Here is an 18897-nt window from a genome sequence, read left to right as displayed (position 1 = left end):
TATGTTATTTCAAATTCGTTTAACTTTTTTTTTTACGTAAAAATTCAATAATTTAAAATATATAACTTTTTATCTAATTTTAATTATTATTTTTTTATTTTTCATGTTGAAACTAATTATGAGAAAATCATTTTTTTTAATATTTTTTTTCTTTTCTTAATATTTTTCAAGAACCCAACATAATCCATAAAAAATCAATTTATAATTAAAACTAGTTAAAAACTTATGTATTTTAAAATTATTTAATCATTATATCTATAAATTTATTGAGTTTTAATTATCTTTTATTTTCTTTCTATTTTTTATTTTCCTCAAAAATTTCCGAGACCAACCATAATTTATATGTTTCTAAAATTGATGGCTTGGGATAAAATACAAACCCATGGCAATCAATATTTATTGCCTGTAAATTGACATGTCGCAAAGCAATGGTCTAGCCTGATGGGGACCAATTAAATTTTCCCGAATATTAAAAACGATTTATACGTTTGATTATCCTCAATCCAACAAAACATGAAATCAACATTCATCTTTCGTTTCATTTCATCCTAACCACTCGAATTCACACTTTGTCTCCCTATCAATAATATCTTATTTTACTTAGATTACATTTAATAATGATTTTATAAAGTGTTTTTAATTTTTTTAATATTTAAAAAAAAAAAAAAAAGATAGAAACACATCTTATAATCATTATCAAATACATTCTTAAACAATAAGAACATAATCATATTAATTTTAAAATATTGTATTTTAATTATAAAAAATAAAAATATAATTTATAATTATTCTTTTAATAATGACAATGATAAATTATTTAGTATAATAATACTATTTTAAGATTTTTTTTTAAGAAATATGTTAAATTACTTTTTTGCCAAATAATAATTTAATATAAAAATATTTTTCTTAATACATCTAGATAAAAAAAGCAAATAACTTAATATTTAATAAAAATAAAATATTAAAAGAAATAAACAACTTTATTTTGATTTTTTAATTACATTTACGACTTTAATTTTTGTTATTATAAAAATTTTAAAATATAAAATTTTCATAAATCTATAAATAACTAAAATATAAAAAATAATAATAATTTTTTAGATATTTCATAAAATACAAGTTTAAAAAAAATGATAAGATAAATTGCACATACAACTTTCAAAAATTTTAATAATTTAAATAGATTAATAATTAATAAAGATAACAAAAATATTAAAAATTTATAATAAATAAATTATAAAAAATTATTAAAAATTAAAATAAGTTCAAATAAAATTTCAAATGAAAATTTTATGTAATGTTGAATAATTTATTTTTATTCAAAGTTACATAAAAATATTTCAATAAAATTAGTAATTTCATTCACAGGTTTTAATATTTTCAAATAAATAATTATAAATGTATTAAAAAGAATTTAAGAAATCCTTTGTAGGAAGTTATATAAATATAAATTGATTAATAAGAATCCGTGTAAATTTAGTTAATCTTAGGGGGTGTTTGGTAAGTGGGAATAAACATTTCATTTCTTCCCCCTTATAAATTTTATGAAGGTAACAAAAAAATAAAAAATTATTCAAACAAAGTCGAATTCCACTTATAAGTGAGATTTCAATTCATTACAAGTAGGCAGTATTATGATTTATTCATCCTGTACAAAAAATATAAAATAGTTTAAAATTATTATTTTACCCTTAGATTTCATTCCTCAAATCCTGATTTCTCTTCATCCTATAACAAAACTATTTTTTTTAGTCTTATTATTTAGTAACAAAAAACTTTCAAAATTATTTATTTTTAAATGAAAATAAAAATAATTATTTAAAATTATATGTAAGGGTATTATCGTTAATTCTTTTGTCACTCTCATTCATATTATTATCAAATATTAGGATAAAAACAAATAATTATTTTAATCTTGAATTCTTAGGTTCATCCAAATACTAAAAATGGAATCACCAAATTCATTTTCATTTTCTATTCCCATGTACTAAAACACCCTCTTAGTGTATCAGTCTAGACCTAAAAGGCCAAACATCATGCAAATAGATGAACTTAATATACCAAATACTAGGAAGAGAAATAAATGTATATTTTTTGCGAAGGTAGTTTGGTTATTTTGTTAAGGGACATTTTTGTCCTAAAAATATTCATTATGGGAGAAATTGGGTTGATGCGGATATAATTTCCCAAGATATTATACACCTGTGTACAACACAAAAATTCACAAAATATTCATTATCTTTTCTCTTATTGCTTAGAATATTCTACAAAACCATTAGAAAATACTCCAAATTTATTTTTAAAAAATATTATATTATCAGAATAAATTTTCAAAGAACTATTTTCTGCTAAAAAGTTATCAAACATATCTTCTAAATTAAAAAAAAAAATGTTTTTTATTCTAGGCAAAATTGCTTTCAAGAACGGATTAAAAAAATAGCCTACAATTAATAAATTTTATAAGTCAAGGCTTGGGTCAGTAACTTATGTCACTCAGTTACATTGTAAATGCGTAATTGAACCCAAAGGCTGAAAAGCCAAAGCCCAGGCCTGAAGCCAGAGAACGCAAAAGCCCAAAACAGGCTCTGGGCCTGGACTCAAAACATAAAAACTTCCCTGTATAAGTATGGGTTAGCATGTTGTGATGGTGAATCCCTTTCCCTGTGGCAAATAAGCCTTTTGATTAGTAACATAATCAATTTTAAGGTTGCAGCAACTTGGAAGTTGCAAACATTTTTATCAAAATTAAAAGGGCTTTTAGGTGTTTCGCGGTGGGCGTCCAAGCCCACAGGATTTGCCACTGACCGATGGAAGACTAGTCTCCATACAAAATGCTAAAATATTGATCAAAGCTTAGAAGAAGATGGTGGAACTCAACTCAGTTTTTATGTCTACCACTACCTCAAGACTCTCTTTCCCATTATTCATCCTTCAATAATGATTCAGGAGATTATAGAAATGCTTGAAATTACTTTTAGGAATACACCCCACTTTCAGTTCCCACAAAAGCCAAGTGGCACAAATCAATCTCCTCCAAGACTGGAAATAATGCAATATAACATTGAAATTGACTTTCCATTATCCATTTCAGCTTTCTTCAAATTCATTTTAATTACATGGAATCGTAGTCATCCCATCCGCTTTACAAGACCACAGCATCAACCAAAGAGAGTCCCCACCACAAGTGTTCTGACCATCCAGCAAGCAGCACAAATGAAAAGGAGTAGCATATCAATATAGCTTTGAAAATTTCCCCCCTTCACTCGAGCATGGCAAGAAGTGATGAAAGTGCCTTTTCTTTTTTCCCAAAGCATGATTCACTCTTTCTTTGACAAAACTCAGAATAAAAAGAGGCAAAAGCAAGACTATGGCTTCTGACTATGATTGCATTGCCAAAAGGGATAGTGAGGAACACTTTAGGATATGGATTCAGGATACTAAGGAATTTGGGATTAGCCAACTAGGGGTCAATGGGAGTTGTCAACAGGCACGTGCATTTTCAAGGGGTCTAGGATGGAGCATTTGGCTCAGGCTTGATGAGCGTAGGGGTATCAGTTTGGTGTGCAGGGTATATTGCTGCAGCAAGTGATATGGGCATGATGCACAGTGCTTTGGATTGGAGGAACTGCATAGCAGCTCCAACATCTTCTTCCATGAGCTTTGCTACTTCTCGTTCCGTGCCATCATTTGACCATTTATCCCAGGCTTGCTGGTTGCTTCCACCTTCACCCGTTTCTCCCTTAATTAATCAAAAAACAAAAAGGAAGAAGAAGGAAAGTAATCATCAAAGGGAACATAACAACCTTGCTCAAAGGAAACATGAACAACATTGCAAAGACATATAAAGACAAACTTACCTAACATGATGTAATAATAAAACTGAAACATTTTGAAAACATTGCTATATGTGTTCATACTATAGCTAGCATATTTCTTTGCAGCATTTGTCAGCATAAAAAGTTTGCCCAAAGCCAATAATAATTGCAGTGGCAGTGCTTTAACCCAAATATTTGGTTTCTAGTGATACTTCTCTTAATCCATCCAAAAAAAGCCCATTTCTTCACCTAAAGAACATGTAAAACAGGGGTAACAAAATGCTTTGAGTGTACGCAATTATTTTTACTAAGATTGTTGTATTCATGATGTACTTTGCAGAATTTGAGGTAGCACAAGTTTTTGGAAGGTGGTATGTTGTACGTGTGCTTTAAAAAACCCAGATTTAAAGTGTATAAGCATTCCCATTGCCAAAGTCATACACCAATGACTGGAATAGGGAAGGATTGATGATATTAGTACACCTGTGCACAAAGTTGAAAACAATACGCATTTTTTTAGTACATAACACATGCATTATATAAAATATTAAAAAATTTTGATGATTTATTTAAATCCTGTGAACATATTAGCTAATATTAGAAACATATTTGAGTCAAATCATCCAGACAGCAAGTATAGCTCCTAGATACATGCATAGCTGCACTAGAATTTTTTTAGGACAAATTGGGTATTCATAAACTCCACAAACAAATCCTTCATGGTCGAGGGATTAAGAAAATATAAGACCTCATAAATTTTCTCCAGTGGTGAAATATGGAAAACTGTTTACCATTTTAAAAAGCTAATGTCAGCATGAAGACATGAAGCATTAACTGAGTTTTTGCTAAGTTGATAGCAACCACTAAAAAATTCCTTTCCCATGTTACCTCAACTGCTGGCAATGGGATGTCAGCCACGAGTTGTGCCACTGCACCAGCACCTCCCAGTCTACTCATGCTCAAAACCTGAAAAAGTAGGGTATGAGGATATTGATAAATAGGTAAATTAAGAAAAATAAACACCAAAGTATTTAGAAAACAAAATAGGCAGGACCTTGTACCAATGAATGAACCATGGCTCAGTTTCTTTTAACAGTAGCAGGTTAGATATTCAAATTCTGAAAGAAATTGACCATAGATAAACGGACCTTTGACTTACAGAACTATTCTTTTCAATCAAATTGCCAAAAGGACTTTGTGGATGGCCATTATTGTAGGTAAAATGAAAAGGTCCTTATCAATCTCTCTGGGAGATGAAAATCAGTCAATCTTGATTCATGTAACGATTGGATGGCCCAAAACCCATGAACAGTAATAGTACAACTATTTGATTTTTAAAGGGATTGTTTAGAAGCAACATAGGAAAAAGTTCACTAGGAATTTGGAGGCCTTTGAATAGCAGTTGGTAACTTTCTACAACAGTTGAATTGCTAATTAAAATTTGCAATGACATGTCCATGGGCACCCTATCAATTTCAGTAAAAAAGAAAGAGAAACAGTGCATAAAATAATCTTATCACTAAGAATAAAAAAATCCACAACACTGCATAATACTTCTAATGCGTCCACAATCACATGATCTATGTGAAAATATACAAACAAATATGCAAGCTGGAGACAGAACAGATTCTGCTCAAGAACACTGAAAGGAAACTATTTACCTTGACTTGGAGCCTTAGGAACTTCACATAGTCCACAATTTCATCAAGCATTGCAGCCCTATCCGTCTGCACAATGAAAGTTTGATATGTCAATTGCAACAATGGACATAGCAGTTTTCAACTCCCATTAGGTGATCATATATTAATATATTTTCTTTTCCTTTTCAACTCTTGTAACTCATACTAGGTGCGACAACAGTCCCAAACCATTTAATGAAGATGGAAAAGCATTGAAGTCACAGAAAATTAAATTTTAGTTTATAAAGAAACTGGCAGGCCATTAGAAAATTTTTCCAAATCTAGTCCCTTAGTTCTCTTGCAGTATAAAAGTGACCAGTACCTTATTGGAACTTGTTTCACAATCCTAATATTAATAATGGGATATATTCCCTATGTAAATGGGATTAAGAGCACAAAAAGCTACAGTGCATCCAACAAAATAGATGAAAGAACTTCGATGCAGTGAACCATCTAAGAAGTCAGGGTATTAATAAAATAAACTAGTCAGCAATAGCATTACCACATATTCCTAGAATTACTCTTTCAACAAGACAAATGGAGGTAGAGTTTTAGGCAATCTCCAGGACCATGAATCCTCTGATGCTGCTCATATTACCCTTGTAGTGTATCTAATGAATACTACATTGGTTTAATAAAATATATCTCAATTTCTACATGGGCCACAGCTGTAAAGAAAATTGTTTTTTCCATCAAAGAACTGCATTGCCATTTCCATTGCTATACATTCCAACCACCATTCAATCTTGCACAGTATCTCCCATTCTCCTAAGCCAGGAAGTGAAAGAATGTTCTATTCAACAGATTTTGTAGCAAGGAAACAACCACTTTTACTACTTTCTTATAATCTTAAACATTCCATAACTCTATGTTACAACTCAAGAGAAATCAATCATCATAGCACAGTCAAAGCAACTATTTGAAAATGCTACTAGGGAATGGAAGGTATCTAAAGGATCCTTAAACAAAACTTGCGAAAAAGTGGAAGTGATTTTTTTCAAATACCAACAGGAACCACATGGTATTTAGTATCACAATTTGCATCAGCTATAAACTTAAGAGATCATCACACGTTCAGAGCAGTGGAAGACCAAGTGTCAAGTGAAACCAAAATATAACAGTTGAATTATAATTTATAAATTAGTATCATATGCAGATGTGAATTTTGACAGGATGGATTGGCAAAGCAAATTTCTCTTTTTTTTCTTTTTTTTTTTTGAAGGGTAAAAAGCAATATATTAAAAAAGGTACTCCAGAAAGGAGCCACAGAGTACACAGGAAGATTGGCAAACCAAATTTCTGTTGCCAACCCCAAATGTAGGATAAGGCAAAACTGTGTTTCAACCAGCAGTGCTGTGATGCATACCTAGAACAGGCTTTTTCTGAAGCATAAAGAATGGTTAACAGAGCATCCTTCAAAAGGATGCTCCAGGAAGTAGTGGCGACTCTTTCTTGAATGCTGTTGGGTTCTAAGATGGATGGTTCCATCTAGGATCCCTTTCCTAGTTTTCCTTTTCTTTCCCAACAAATTCCCTCATTATTGATAAAACAAAAGGCCATGTACTTCTTATCTGCTATACATGGATGACATGCACAACACTACAATGGTGTCAAACTTTAGAACAGGTGAAAACTACATAACTAATAATATATTTTATTAAAAGATTAAGAATGTTGGACCATCGATTTCACAATTACTATAGTAAATTAATTATTCAAGAGAAGGAAGAATTCAGGCTGTAATGAAACAAAATAATTACCATACCTCTCTTGTCCAAGTCCAAAACATAATTATAAGTGCAGGAGATAACAACCACAATAATAGAAGAAAAAACAAAAAACAAAAAACAATTATGGAAAATGGAGTGATGCAATGGGAAAATGCCAATCACCTTGTTGGAGCTAGGGACAAGTTCTTGCAAAGCCTTCATTCTTTCTGCTATCCTCTCTCTACGTAGCTGCAGTTAAAGGAGAGAATGTTATGAAATAGGTACAGAGAACATTAACACAGTAATGAGATGTCGAGGTAAGAATAAATACAAAACAGCAATGCTTGCAAACTATTTTCCAAACAAACCTATACTTTTTTTTTTTCATAGGAAAAATAAGAGATGATACTATGCTTGTCAGAAAAAGGTACACATGGAGGATAAAAGTATTGCCAACAGGCAAGCATAAAAAAGAGAGGACAACAATGATAAAACCCGCATATGAATAATGATAAAAGTATAGTTAAAGTTTATTTATTTTTAATACTTAAATGTGGGCATTTTCTTTTCTTTTATCACATTATTCAGACAACATTTTGATAACATTGAACATTTTATCACCATTCTTTAGAAATAAATACAGTCTCAGCACAACATCATGTGATGTTGCTAATCTATATCCATATATTTCAAATTACCCGCTCAGCAATGCTGTGAGGATCAGTGGCTTGTCCACGCCGAGCACGCACCCTTGGGCGGATAGCTGGCGGGTGTGGTGCAGCAGTAATTGGGACAGGAGTTGGCTGGCCATGAAAAGCCTGCAAAAGATGCTAGGTCAGGAGCAAATAAATACCTAAGAACTAAAATTTTCAGTTATAGAATCAAAGGATCACATAAGCTCACTTTAAACACTTTCTAAAATTGTGGCACAGAGCACCCTAAAGCCCCCGACCTTGACTCACTATGGAACTGATTTTTGTAGGTAACCCACTTCCAAACTAAGATTCAAGCAACAAATGGCACAGATTGTGTCCAATAAAATTTCAACCACTGCAGTTTTACTTCAAAAACAGCACGAAAGATAAAAAGCTAAGAAAACGAACACAGGATGTTCATCCACTAAGTATTTCATAAAACAAAGAAATTTGGCACAAAAAATTGAAATGTTGAGACCTGCCAAAACAAAAGTGAAACACCTAACCGAAAAATCTCCATTCAAGCATAAAATTTTAGAGCTCAAACCAGTGAACTCGTTTTAAGTTCAGAGCTCAGTTGAATTGGATCTTGCTAAGTTAAAGGTTGGGGCCCTTTTCGAAGATACCTTCTTTCTAAGTGCTAACCAATTTTGTTATATCAAAAGCCAATGAATGGACAAACCCATACATGTTCTACGTTTTTCCTAATGTCATGCTATCTCCTTCCTTTTTCCTGTCTCTTTGTGCCTCAGAGATCAGGTTCTAAGGGGGAAAAAAGATGCAATAGAAGTTTAAAAGGGCAGGAACCGAACCTGGTGAACCTGAGGAACGGCGGGTCGGACGGAGAGAGACTGTACATGTCCATACGCCGGAAACAAACCATCCAAATGCACCGACTCTCTCTCCTGCAACCAAACACCTCAAATTATGACTCAATTGCCCTCCTTTTCTTTCTCAATTTACGGAACATACCGTCCTAGCCCGTGAAAAGCAGAAACCGCCGATCCTCCATCGGAAAACACCTCTTACAGTAACATATTCACCATCTTACAAACACAGAAACGAAAAACAAAGCCTAACCGCATGAATGCAAATCACCACTTACGCTCCTCCCTGAAGAACCTCTGGCATCAACGTCATCTCGAAACCGCTCGCCACTTCCCGGCGCCACCTGTGTCGCCGGAATCCCGCTCTCCAAGCTCAGACCTAACGGAAAGACCGGCCCCTGGAAGCCACCTCCGGCGACGTGGCCTGAGCCGTCGCCTGAACTCAGCTGCAGCACCATGGTAGAACCCGTTCCCACCATATTAGGGTCGTGTCCAGGATAGGAGGGAATTGCGAGGATTTGTTCCAGAAAATCATCGGCGTAACCTTCGGGCGGGTTGGTGGCCATGGCTAGAGAATGGACGGGAACGGAAAATAGATTTTCCAGCGAGAAGCAAAGAAGAGATGAGGATGGTTTTCGGGTTTAGCAAAAAGGTCAAATTGTTGGAGAAAGAGGTCACAGAGAGGTCGTCCGATAAATCGGTAAGAGATGTTTGGGAAATGGCCTGCTTCGGTTTCCTTGCTCCGACACGGTTCCTCGGTTGTCGCACTTTTAGAATGATATTTTGGGGCTCACTTTGTAAATTTGTTAGAATTAAGGGGCAGGATTGTCTCAAGAAGCTTTCCCCATTATAAAATGAAACTAATAATGAATCATCCCATAATTCATAATTAGATTTTTCTCTTTTTCTTTTTCTTTTTTCAAAACAAATAATCCTAGGTTGTCTTCAAAGGGTGACTCGATCAGCATTGTGGACAAGCTCCTAGCCGGTCTGTATTCTTAACGGAGTTTGAGTTATCCTTGATCTATTCCCCATCCTTGATAGGTGTAAGATGATTAATAATTAATAATTAATAATACATCGTAATTGAGAATTTTAGTTATTTTAATATCTAATGTCTCAAATTTTAGTTATTGTAAAATCCGAGGCCTTTTTTTTTTAATTTTTTTTAGTCTTTTATATGACTTCTTTGAAGGAAGAGCTAATCACATCTACTTAGACACTTTTGATACGATTACTAGATCATGATGGTGCAGGTGTCAGGTGTCAAATTTGATACCCTACGAAGTATTAAATATGGTCTATTTTTCTTTTTTATCATTTTCTTGTTGGACTTTTCTTTTTCTAAGGATTTGATCCATATCTCTTTAATGAGTTTTTCATTCTTATTTGTAAAGCAATGTTTTAACTTTTATCCCTTGTTATGAGTTTTCTATGGCGTAGAATGGATAAAAGAAGTTCTCAAAAGCCTCAATAAGTGAGATTAAAGATTTTAAGATTGTATATAGTATCTTTGGGTGATCTTCATTCTGTAGATAGAAATGTGACAGATTTGGAAGGTTATAGTTCTCATAGTACTACGTTTTTCCTTAATAAATGTTTCTTTAAGACGGGTTTGAGACTTACCATGACCCTATGGTTTAGAGATGTCGTTTACCATTTGAAGATATCTTTTACTCAACTTTTTAACAAACTTGGTTATAATAATGTTATCCCATGACTCCCATCTAGTTCTGAACCATATGTGAAATATAAATGTTATTATTCAATATATCTTGTATGTTTATACTATGAAGAATTCTAAAATTGCCCTCGAATCAGGAAGGACGGCATTTTGCTTGGCTTTTCTTCCACTTAAAACGATCTTGACTGTGGCATGGTTGTTATTTCTGAAGATTAGGAGTTCAGAGTGTCCTAATAGTGAGGGTCCCATAGTCCTTCATTGTTATAACACTCTCGATATTCCCATCTATCTTCAATGATTCCTTTTCTTCTGCATTTTTTTGCTTCAATTATTTGTCGATCACTAATTTGGTTTTTCTTTTCTAGATGCTCAACAGTTGCCATCATTGAATAAAGAGGTAAGGACTAAGATTGATCATTGGTTTAGGATCAATAAAGAAAATAAATGATTAAAATTTTCTCCTTTAGTTCTCTAATCAATTACATGCTACTTTTCTTTCATTAGGTTCATTAGGTCTTATATCTTTAGAATCCAATTCATCTCTTTATTTGTAATAGGTTCCTCTGAGATGTTTGGGAGAACAAAAGTTCGTTACTGTCTTTTGTACTTCAATGGTAGATCATCTTAACAAAAAATGAGAACTACATTTGTCAAGCTAACATTCTTTAGAGAGTAAATAAAAAAAAAATGCTAGATCCAATATTAGAAGAAACTATAGCTCTCATTATTTTGTTACTACTATAATATCAATACCATTATGGCTAGAGTGATGTCTAATGGTAGGATTACCCAATTTTCTTTTGGTTTTTTGAAATCTAGTTGTTTTTATCCTCCTCGTCCTCAAAACAATCTAATTTCCAAATATGCTAGAATCTCTAATAATGATCATAATGTGGTGATTGCTATTTCTAAGCAACTAATCTTGTCTATGACTTTGCTACTATGTTTCAAATGTTAATTTAGTAGTTATGGATGTACCAAGGTGAAGCTATAAGTTCTTGGACCTCTGATTGAAGGCCTTCAATGAACTCATGAAGTTCATTAGGAGCCAATGTAACAATAGGATGATCAAAAGTTAAGGCCTTAAGAGGAAGTTTGCCAAAGTGTTGTTTTCCTTTTGATATGTTTAAGTATAAAGTCCTATTGTGAGAACCAATTTAATCATTTGAGGAGTTGTGTTTATGGGAGCATCTTTTTCTTGAACTAGAGCATTCATGGGAATAAGGATATGTCCATTTCCATGAGAAATTGTTGTCCTATTAAATGGGACTAGAATTTGTCAATACCTTTCTTCATCATTGGTATCTCTTTAAATGTTGAGTGAGAATGGGTCTCAAATTGCTTGAATGTTCTAGTCTTGTAACCATATAATTGAGGCTCTCCATTGATCTCTTCTAGAAGAAAGTAAACAATTTTCATCATTGGCATCCATTTAGAGAATTTTCATACCATGTGAAGGAATTGTTAGATGAGGTAGTTTCTTGAAAAGCCACTTTATTTCTTATACTACATTGACACGATGCTCTTACAATCGAGGAGTTTGTTTCTTGAAAAAAGAACTTAGATGGTGTTTGTTTTTTTACTTAATTTTAAATTGAACCTTAATGCTTAATAGTGTTAAATATTAAGTTGTTTGTTTTTGTAATATTTTATTTCTATTAAGTATTAAAAAGTAAAAAAAAATCAATATGTTATTTTTTCTATTTAGAAAAAATTATATATTTTGGCATTTTCTATTTAGTAAAAAGTTTATAATAAGTCATAAAAAAAGTAGAAAAACAAACAATTTAAATTCTAAAAACAAATTACTTTTAACAAAAAGCCAAAAATACAAATACCACCTTAGTGACTTCCTATATGGGGAGAGTGTGAGATAAAATTAATCATATAACTGAAAATTCCTAAAATTGTTAGATATGTTTTACGAACATGAGTTAGTATAGGAACTTGTCCAATTAGACTATTATAGGGCTAGTAAGAGAATTGCCCACTAGAGATAGTCATTCTAAAGAATTCATTCCTTTTGAGCAATGTGCATCTTTTTTTAGTGAGCATGATGCCACACGAGTTTTGAACTACCATAGGATTTCAACTTGGCCTTGAGCATCTAGTGAGAAGAGTAGTATATAATCAATGTAGATGAGGGTCCTTGGAAAAAAAAGGCTCATAAATTCCAATCATGGCTTTCTAGAAAAAAGAAAGTATTGTCTTAACGTCAAAAGACAACTTTTCCACTAGAAATATTAGCCTAGAATACAAAAAATAAAATAAAAAATAAAACGGTTTTATGTCGATCATTTGTGGTGCATACGAAGTTTTCAAAATCTCACATTTAAACTTTTCCACTAGAAATATTAGTCTAGAATAAAAAATTAAAAAAAAATGGAAAAAGAAACAAAAACAGTTTTATGTCAATCATCAAGGTGTCTACAAAGTTTCCAAAATCCTGTCTTTAAATAAAACTTTGGAAAAATAATTGATCTAGTGAGATGTTGAAATGATCTTGTCTTTAAGGCAATTGGAACCAAGAAGAAAATATCGGGATATATATTGTGTATTAAAGAAGGTGAATACGATATATAGGTAAGATATATCGTCTAACAAAAATATCGGTGATATATCGACGATATATAATCATGGATATATCGGTGATATAAGCAAAATATCAACCCTAAATGGGAAAAAATGGCTAAAATTTCGGGGATATATTGGAGATATATATGTGAAAAATCGGTAAAAAATTTAAATTATTATAAATAAGTTAATTTTAATTATCTTAAAATTAAATTTGTATACTAATTAAATATAAAAAAAATATAAAATTATAAATAAAATTATCAATATTTTTAAATAAAAATATTTTGTATCAAAATGTACCAATATTTTAAAATAAAAATTATAAATATATTTAAATAACATAATTAGTATATTTGCAATAATTTAGTTTTAAATTAATAATTTTATTTTATTTTGATATTCAAGTGTAATAATAGTATATTGAGAATAAATTAACTTAGTACATTTTAAAATTAGTATAACATTGAATTTAAATTAGTACATTTTTATAATTAATTAATATATTTTTAATAGAGGTAAGTAAATTCATTTAACATAGTAATATATTTAAATCACATAATTAGTATATTTGTAATAATTTAACTTCATAATGAGTCTACACTTACAAAATTCACATTTCTTATCCGCCGACACTATCTAATTAAATTTAATATCGCAAATCATATCATACATATATTGATTTCTTCAATAAAACAATTTTAAAATGTCTATTATATTTCTAATTTCATTTTTAAAAGTTTTTTCTTAAATTTTCATAAATTTTGATGAATTTTTGGTCTATCGATATTTTGTATCAAAATATTTGTCAATAAATCTCCGATATATCCATAAAATCTAAGTACCGATATATTCGTAATTACCGATATTTTCATCATCAATTGGAACTTCTATTTAACCAAGAAATGATAATTTATTACCACACAATAACAGTAATGACTTTTCCTTCTACTTCTAATGGCAAACATAGAAGTTAAAAGCAATCCCAAATAAGTTTATATATGCTTCGTTTGCAGTGATACATAGTGTCCTTAACTTAAAGTGGTGTTTGTTTTTTGACTTTTTTTATTTAGCTAAAAGTAACTTATTGACATCATCCAACATAGCTAAAATGAACTTGTTATCAATAGGTTCAGTTTAGTTATATTGGATGATATCAACATGTTACTTTTAGCTTAATAGAAAAAGTCAAATATTTTGACTTTTTATATTCAACCAAAAAACAAAGACTTCTCTATTAAACACAGTCCTCCAGTCCCAATCTAATCAAAATTCAAAAACATGGATCATGTTATTTTTATGCACAGCGTGCCGATGCTGTGAAGTGCTTGCTATTCGATCAATCTATCTAGCTATAACTGCAGCGGGAGCCAATCCATCTTCAGATATGTCAAAGAAGAAATCCTCACACTTGCACAAAGCATACACAATATCCACCATGCTGGGCCTCTTTGAAGGATCTCTGTGTGTACAAGCAGTGGCAACAGCCATCACATTGATCACACTGTCCATGGAGCAAGACTCCCTAAGAAGACCTTCGTCCATCCAATCCTTCACTCTCTTTGCCTTCACCTTCTCGTCCTTCCCCTCCAAAATTCCTCTTGCGCTCATCCACAGAACCCTTCCCTCTTCATCCACTGCCTCCTTCCCTGAGATCAGCTCAAGCAGAACCACCCCAAACGAGAAAACATCCATTCTTGTTGAAACTACACCATCTGCCAGATACTCTGGTGCAATATAACCTTGGGTTCCAACAATGTGCATGGTTATGGCATTGCAGCCAGATTTCGCTAATCCGAAATTGGCAATCTTGGCTCTCATGTTTCCATCTAATAGAATATTGCTGCTTTTGATGTCTTTATGCACAACTCGCGGTCTCGTATGCTCATGAATGTATTGGAGGCCATTTGCAACATCTATAGCAATTCTTAGCCTATTTTTCCAGTTTAGTTTTTCATCCCTGTCTCCATGCAACCATGACTGTAGAGATCCATTTTCAACATACTCGTAAACTAGATAGCAAGTTGCATCTTCAGGGTCTATGCAGAAGCCCTCAAGCCTCACCAGATTGCCATGGTTCACCTTCATAATGCAAAATGAATCACAATTTTGTTACTCGTAAAAAGAGAGAATTTTGATCAATGTTCAAGCATAACCAGTGAAATATTGAAGGGTTACGAGCCTCAAGGAATCAAGTCAATGTTACCCTTGAATAAATTCTTAAGATTAATTTTTATGATAGCTCAGTCTTTCTGATATCTAAATAATGCATTATTCTTTCAAGTGCTATGAAACAAAACAGAGCAAGTTAATTTCCAGAGGGCATCCAAATGATATATTAAGATTAAAATCAAATAGAAAAGAAACATTTGAATGTCACTTTGCTTTGGCAGGCATACTATCATCCAAAGCTACAAGTCAAAATGACACTATTTCTTAGCTCAATTAATTAACATTTCTGACCTAAGCATTGATTATTTTAGACCTTAAAGCTAATAATTAGACAGATCACTACACCTAACCATTATCTTATTAGTAAGGACTTAAATATCGGGAAGGATCATTTTCATAATGGTGGTTCTTGCACTGGTGTCCTTATCGCTTCCAATGTTACATTTTTCACTCCCAATTTCCTTCAATATCTTCTACTTTTCCTCTCTAAATTATGATTTTTCTGTTCATGGATTTCATTGGGCTGTTTCCAACTAAGTTCGCATACTCCATTCTTAATATCTCAACAAAGCACACTCTATAATCCCAGTAACCTATGGAATAAGAAAGACAAATATAATTGATGAATTTGTAAAAAAATAGCAGAAGGCTTTTGATTGTATTCCTAAAATTATAAACCTAGTCAAACTGAAGCAAATATAACCAGTATGAGGCTGCCAAACAGGGCTAAATTTCATCAGGCATATGACAACATAGAACTATTTTTTGGGTAATTAAATTCAAACTCTTTTTACTCAGAAGATTCTGAAAATTTTGAAGTGGTCTGATTCTTGATATGCTAGAAGTACTTGATGGCAGTGTAAACAAAACTATACTATGGCATATGTGGAGAAATGTATGTGAGAAATTTTTTACCTTTTGCAAGATCTTCAGCTCTTCATAGGCATTCCACTTCATCTTCTTGATGGCATAGAGCTCTCCATCAATAGACCCTTTATACACAGACCCTTGGATCAGGGAACGCTCACTAAACCCACCAGTTGCATCCCTCAATTCTTCAATCCCGTACACTTTATACTTGTCCAAACAATCCGAAACATCGGCCATTAAATTCACCTCCTCCGCCTTCAACCCCGTCCCTCTTCCAATCAAAGGCCTCTCCTTATCTCCCTCAATTTCCTTGATCTTCTCCACCATAACATGTCTATAAACCCACACCCCAATCAACAGAACCAACAAGATCCCGCACACTCCCAACCCAATTGCCAATCCTATAATCACCCCCTTTCTCTCAACCCTCCGAACAGAGGTCGCCACCGAAGCGGTCACATTAGGCTGTGATATGTTTGGAAGCCGGGAAACCGGCACGAAAATGGTCTGGAAGGGCTGAATATTATCTCCATTAACGTCTATTATAGACGCTGTATCTGACCCCAACGATGCAGCAACACCAGTCAAGTTATCAGAAGGCTGAAACACATAGGAAATGAGAAAATTCACTCCGTTACTTAACTGGGTTTCGTTGGGGCACTTGCAGAAGATCGGGAAAATGACTTTATCGCCGACATCGAGAGCAGTGGGAACGAGAGTAGGATTCACAATTTCGACGGAATAGTAGGTGGTGAGGTTGAGGAAGCTGAAAGTGGAGACGAGGTAGAAGGTGTCACCACTCTTGATGGTGTAGGTGAGATTGGCGTAAGAGATAGCGGTGGTGGCGTTAACGGAGTTGCAGGAGCAATTGAGAGGGACGAAGAGGCTTTGACCGGCGACAAGGGGGTTGGACGGGGAGGAGATGTTGCTGGGCTCGGAGATCATGAGGCGGCTGACCCAGAAGAGGTCGCCAATGGAAGCTAGGTCGAGGAAGTTGGGAGAAGTGGCAGTGTAAAAGGCGAAGGTGTGGCAGGGGTAGGAGGAGAGGTTGGCGGAGCAGGGGTAGCCGGTGGCGTTGGGTTCAGGCTGGGCCTGGGAGTAGTGGAGATGGAGGGAGCAGAGGAAGAAGAACAGCAGGAGAGAAGAAACGGTGTGGTTTAGGGGTTTGAGCTTCATGTTTCCTGACCCTGTGGCGCTGCAACTAGCAAGTTTTATGGGGTGGACAGGGTTTGATTTGGGCTTTATAAGGAGTTTTTTTTAGTAGTAATGAAATTAATAATGGAGGTTTGTGATTTGTGATTCGTCAATATTCTAGTCAAGATGATTAAATGGGATGCTGGACCTTCGCCCTTTCGTCAGTCAGTCTAATGACTTCATGGGCACTGAATGCGCTTCTGATTGCCCCATACTCCATTATCGTATAATGGGTCTTGTCCAGGATGTTGGTCCGATCCGCACATGAAAATTTTCTACGGCAGTTTCAATATAAACCAATCAGAGATCCCCTGCAATATAATATCTCTCCCAGTTGTCGATTCACATAGCTCTCAATCCATGACCTAGTGGGAAAAATACCAGATGTTCACAAGGGAATCACGTGCGCCTGAGTCTCGAAGAAGACGATAAGCCCGATGGCCTTTTCCACAGTGGAGGTTGAAAATGGTGGCCTGAGACAGCTTGCCGTGTCAAAAGAGGCCGCCCACCACGCACCACCATCATTTATTACCAAGTCTGCATTAGTCTCACCCCCGCGGCAGCCTCCACTTGCATAGCCTTTCTTTGATATTTCGTCATTTGAATGGATAAAATTTCGATAAATAAGTGCGAATAGGTTGAAAAAAAATAAAAATAATAGAGCAAGTAAAAAAGACAAGAGTCGTTGACTTTGAAATGTTGGTTATGGTGAAAAATTGTTGAAAGCTTTATCCTACAAAGCTTCCTATTTTCAAATACCATGTTGGAAAAACTTACCAAATAACTGTACTTTATTCATTACAAAATTGAATCTAATCAAATATGAACGTAAATTTTCAAATCCCACCTATCCCATCGTTATGACTTCACATTTAACCACCCACCTTCTCGTTTGAGGCACTTCTATTTATTATCCCAGTAAAGCAAAATGACTCAAACTGATCCTTTGAATTGGTTTTCCAGTAACATCAAACCATGATTTTCCTGAATTCTCAAAAAATTATAACCCCTGTCATTGTTTCTAACAAAGGGGCAGTTCTCAGTTCAGATTTTTAATGATCTTTCTTTTGTGATCTTTCTCAGAAGGTAAAAGCTCCTCTTTAAGCTCAATAAGAGCTTTTATGCCTGTTTTATTTATGCCGATACCAATATTATTGGGTAAAAATTATGACTCCTACTTCAACTTATAGCTAAAGTGAAAAATAAGTCATCTCAAACAAGACCCAAATGCATAATCCTAATAAACAACTAAACAACAAATATAAAGAGAGAGTGAGAATTTAACATTGGTAATAGCCATTAGGGTTTCTATGTAAGAACTACAATTGCTGCTGCTAGAAGCTTTTATGGGACCCAAAAATAAATACCACCGACCTTGATGAGGGATGCGTCTCTTTCACAAAACCAACATTATGGCATAAAACAAACTAGGATGGCAATTCACCAGGTGACTAGTTGCAAAATTCAGACATGTAAAGCCCACTCTTATGGACCTTTTCCCTCCCTATGACATAATCTGGAGTGTTTAAGCTATGAGATAACAACTGCTTAAGAAAAATGTGTCCCTATGTCAGAAAAATATGGATGCTCATTAAATGGGAACCATAATCTTACCTTCTGCTGTCACTCTCAGCTAAAGTGGGCAGCTGGAAGCAAATTAGGCCAGAGGATTCAT

General features: G+C 33.7%; 2 protein-coding genes across 2 annotated transcripts; both read right to left on the bottom strand.

Annotated features, from left to right (window-relative positions):
- Positions 1-2953: 2953 nt before the first annotated feature.
- Positions 2954-9488, bottom strand: LOC117914831 (transcription factor UNE12-like). The gene is made up of 7 exons (XM_034830318.1): positions 9007-9488; positions 8714-8806; positions 7905-8024; positions 7390-7455; positions 5480-5545; positions 4707-4784; positions 2954-3742 (listed from the first exon to the last, which is right to left on the bottom strand). The coding sequence occupies exons 1-7, from the start codon at positions 9292-9294 to the stop codon at positions 3512-3514; spliced, it is 942 nt and encodes a 313-aa protein (XP_034686209.1). The 5' UTR covers positions 9295-9488; the 3' UTR covers positions 2954-3511.
- Positions 9489-14165: 4677 nt separating this feature from the next.
- Positions 14166-17831, bottom strand: LOC117914713 (serine/threonine receptor-like kinase NFP). Its single transcript, XM_034830162.1, has 2 exons — positions 16074-17831; positions 14166-15068 (listed from the first exon to the last, which is right to left on the bottom strand). Exons 1-2 carry the CDS (start codon positions 17202-17204, stop codon positions 14331-14333), a joined length of 1869 nt encoding a protein of 622 aa, XP_034686053.1. The 5' UTR covers positions 17205-17831; the 3' UTR covers positions 14166-14330.
- Between the last annotated feature and the right edge of the window lie 1066 nt (positions 17832-18897).

The sequence above is a fragment of the Vitis riparia genome, chromosome 5, assembly GCF_004353265.1.
Source record: "Vitis riparia cultivar Riparia Gloire de Montpellier isolate 1030 chromosome 5, EGFV_Vit.rip_1.0, whole genome shotgun sequence".
NCBI classification, from domain to species: Eukaryota; Viridiplantae; Streptophyta; class Magnoliopsida; order Vitales; family Vitaceae; genus Vitis; species Vitis riparia.
The sequence above is the reverse complement of the archived record's forward strand: the minus strand, read 5'-3'. Positions and strand labels throughout refer to the sequence as shown.

What these genes read in the sequence shown, in the direction of transcription:
- LOC117914831 (XM_034830318.1), bottom strand. Translation starts at nt 9,294, where the DNA reads ATGGCCACCAACCCGCCCGAAGGTTACGCCGATGATTTTCTGGAACAA. An exon ending in CTCACAGCATTGCTGAGCGG is followed by an intron (nt 7,456 to 7,904) that starts GTAATTTGAAAT and finishes CTTTAACTGCAG; the next exon opens with CTACGTAGAGAGAGGATAGC. An exon ending in TTGTCCCTAGCTCCAACAAG is followed by an intron (nt 5,546 to 7,389) that starts GTGATTGGCATT and finishes TTCATTGTGCAG; the next exon opens with ACGGATAGGGCTGCAATGCT.
- LOC117914713 (XM_034830162.1), bottom strand. Translation starts at nt 17,204, where the DNA reads ATGAAGCTCAAACCCCTAAACCACACCGTTTCTTCTCTCCTGCTGTTC. An exon ending in AGCTGAAGATCTTGCAAAAG is followed by an intron (nt 15,069 to 16,073) that starts GTAAAAAATTTC and finishes TGCATTATGAAG; the next exon opens with GTGAACCATGGCAATCTGGT.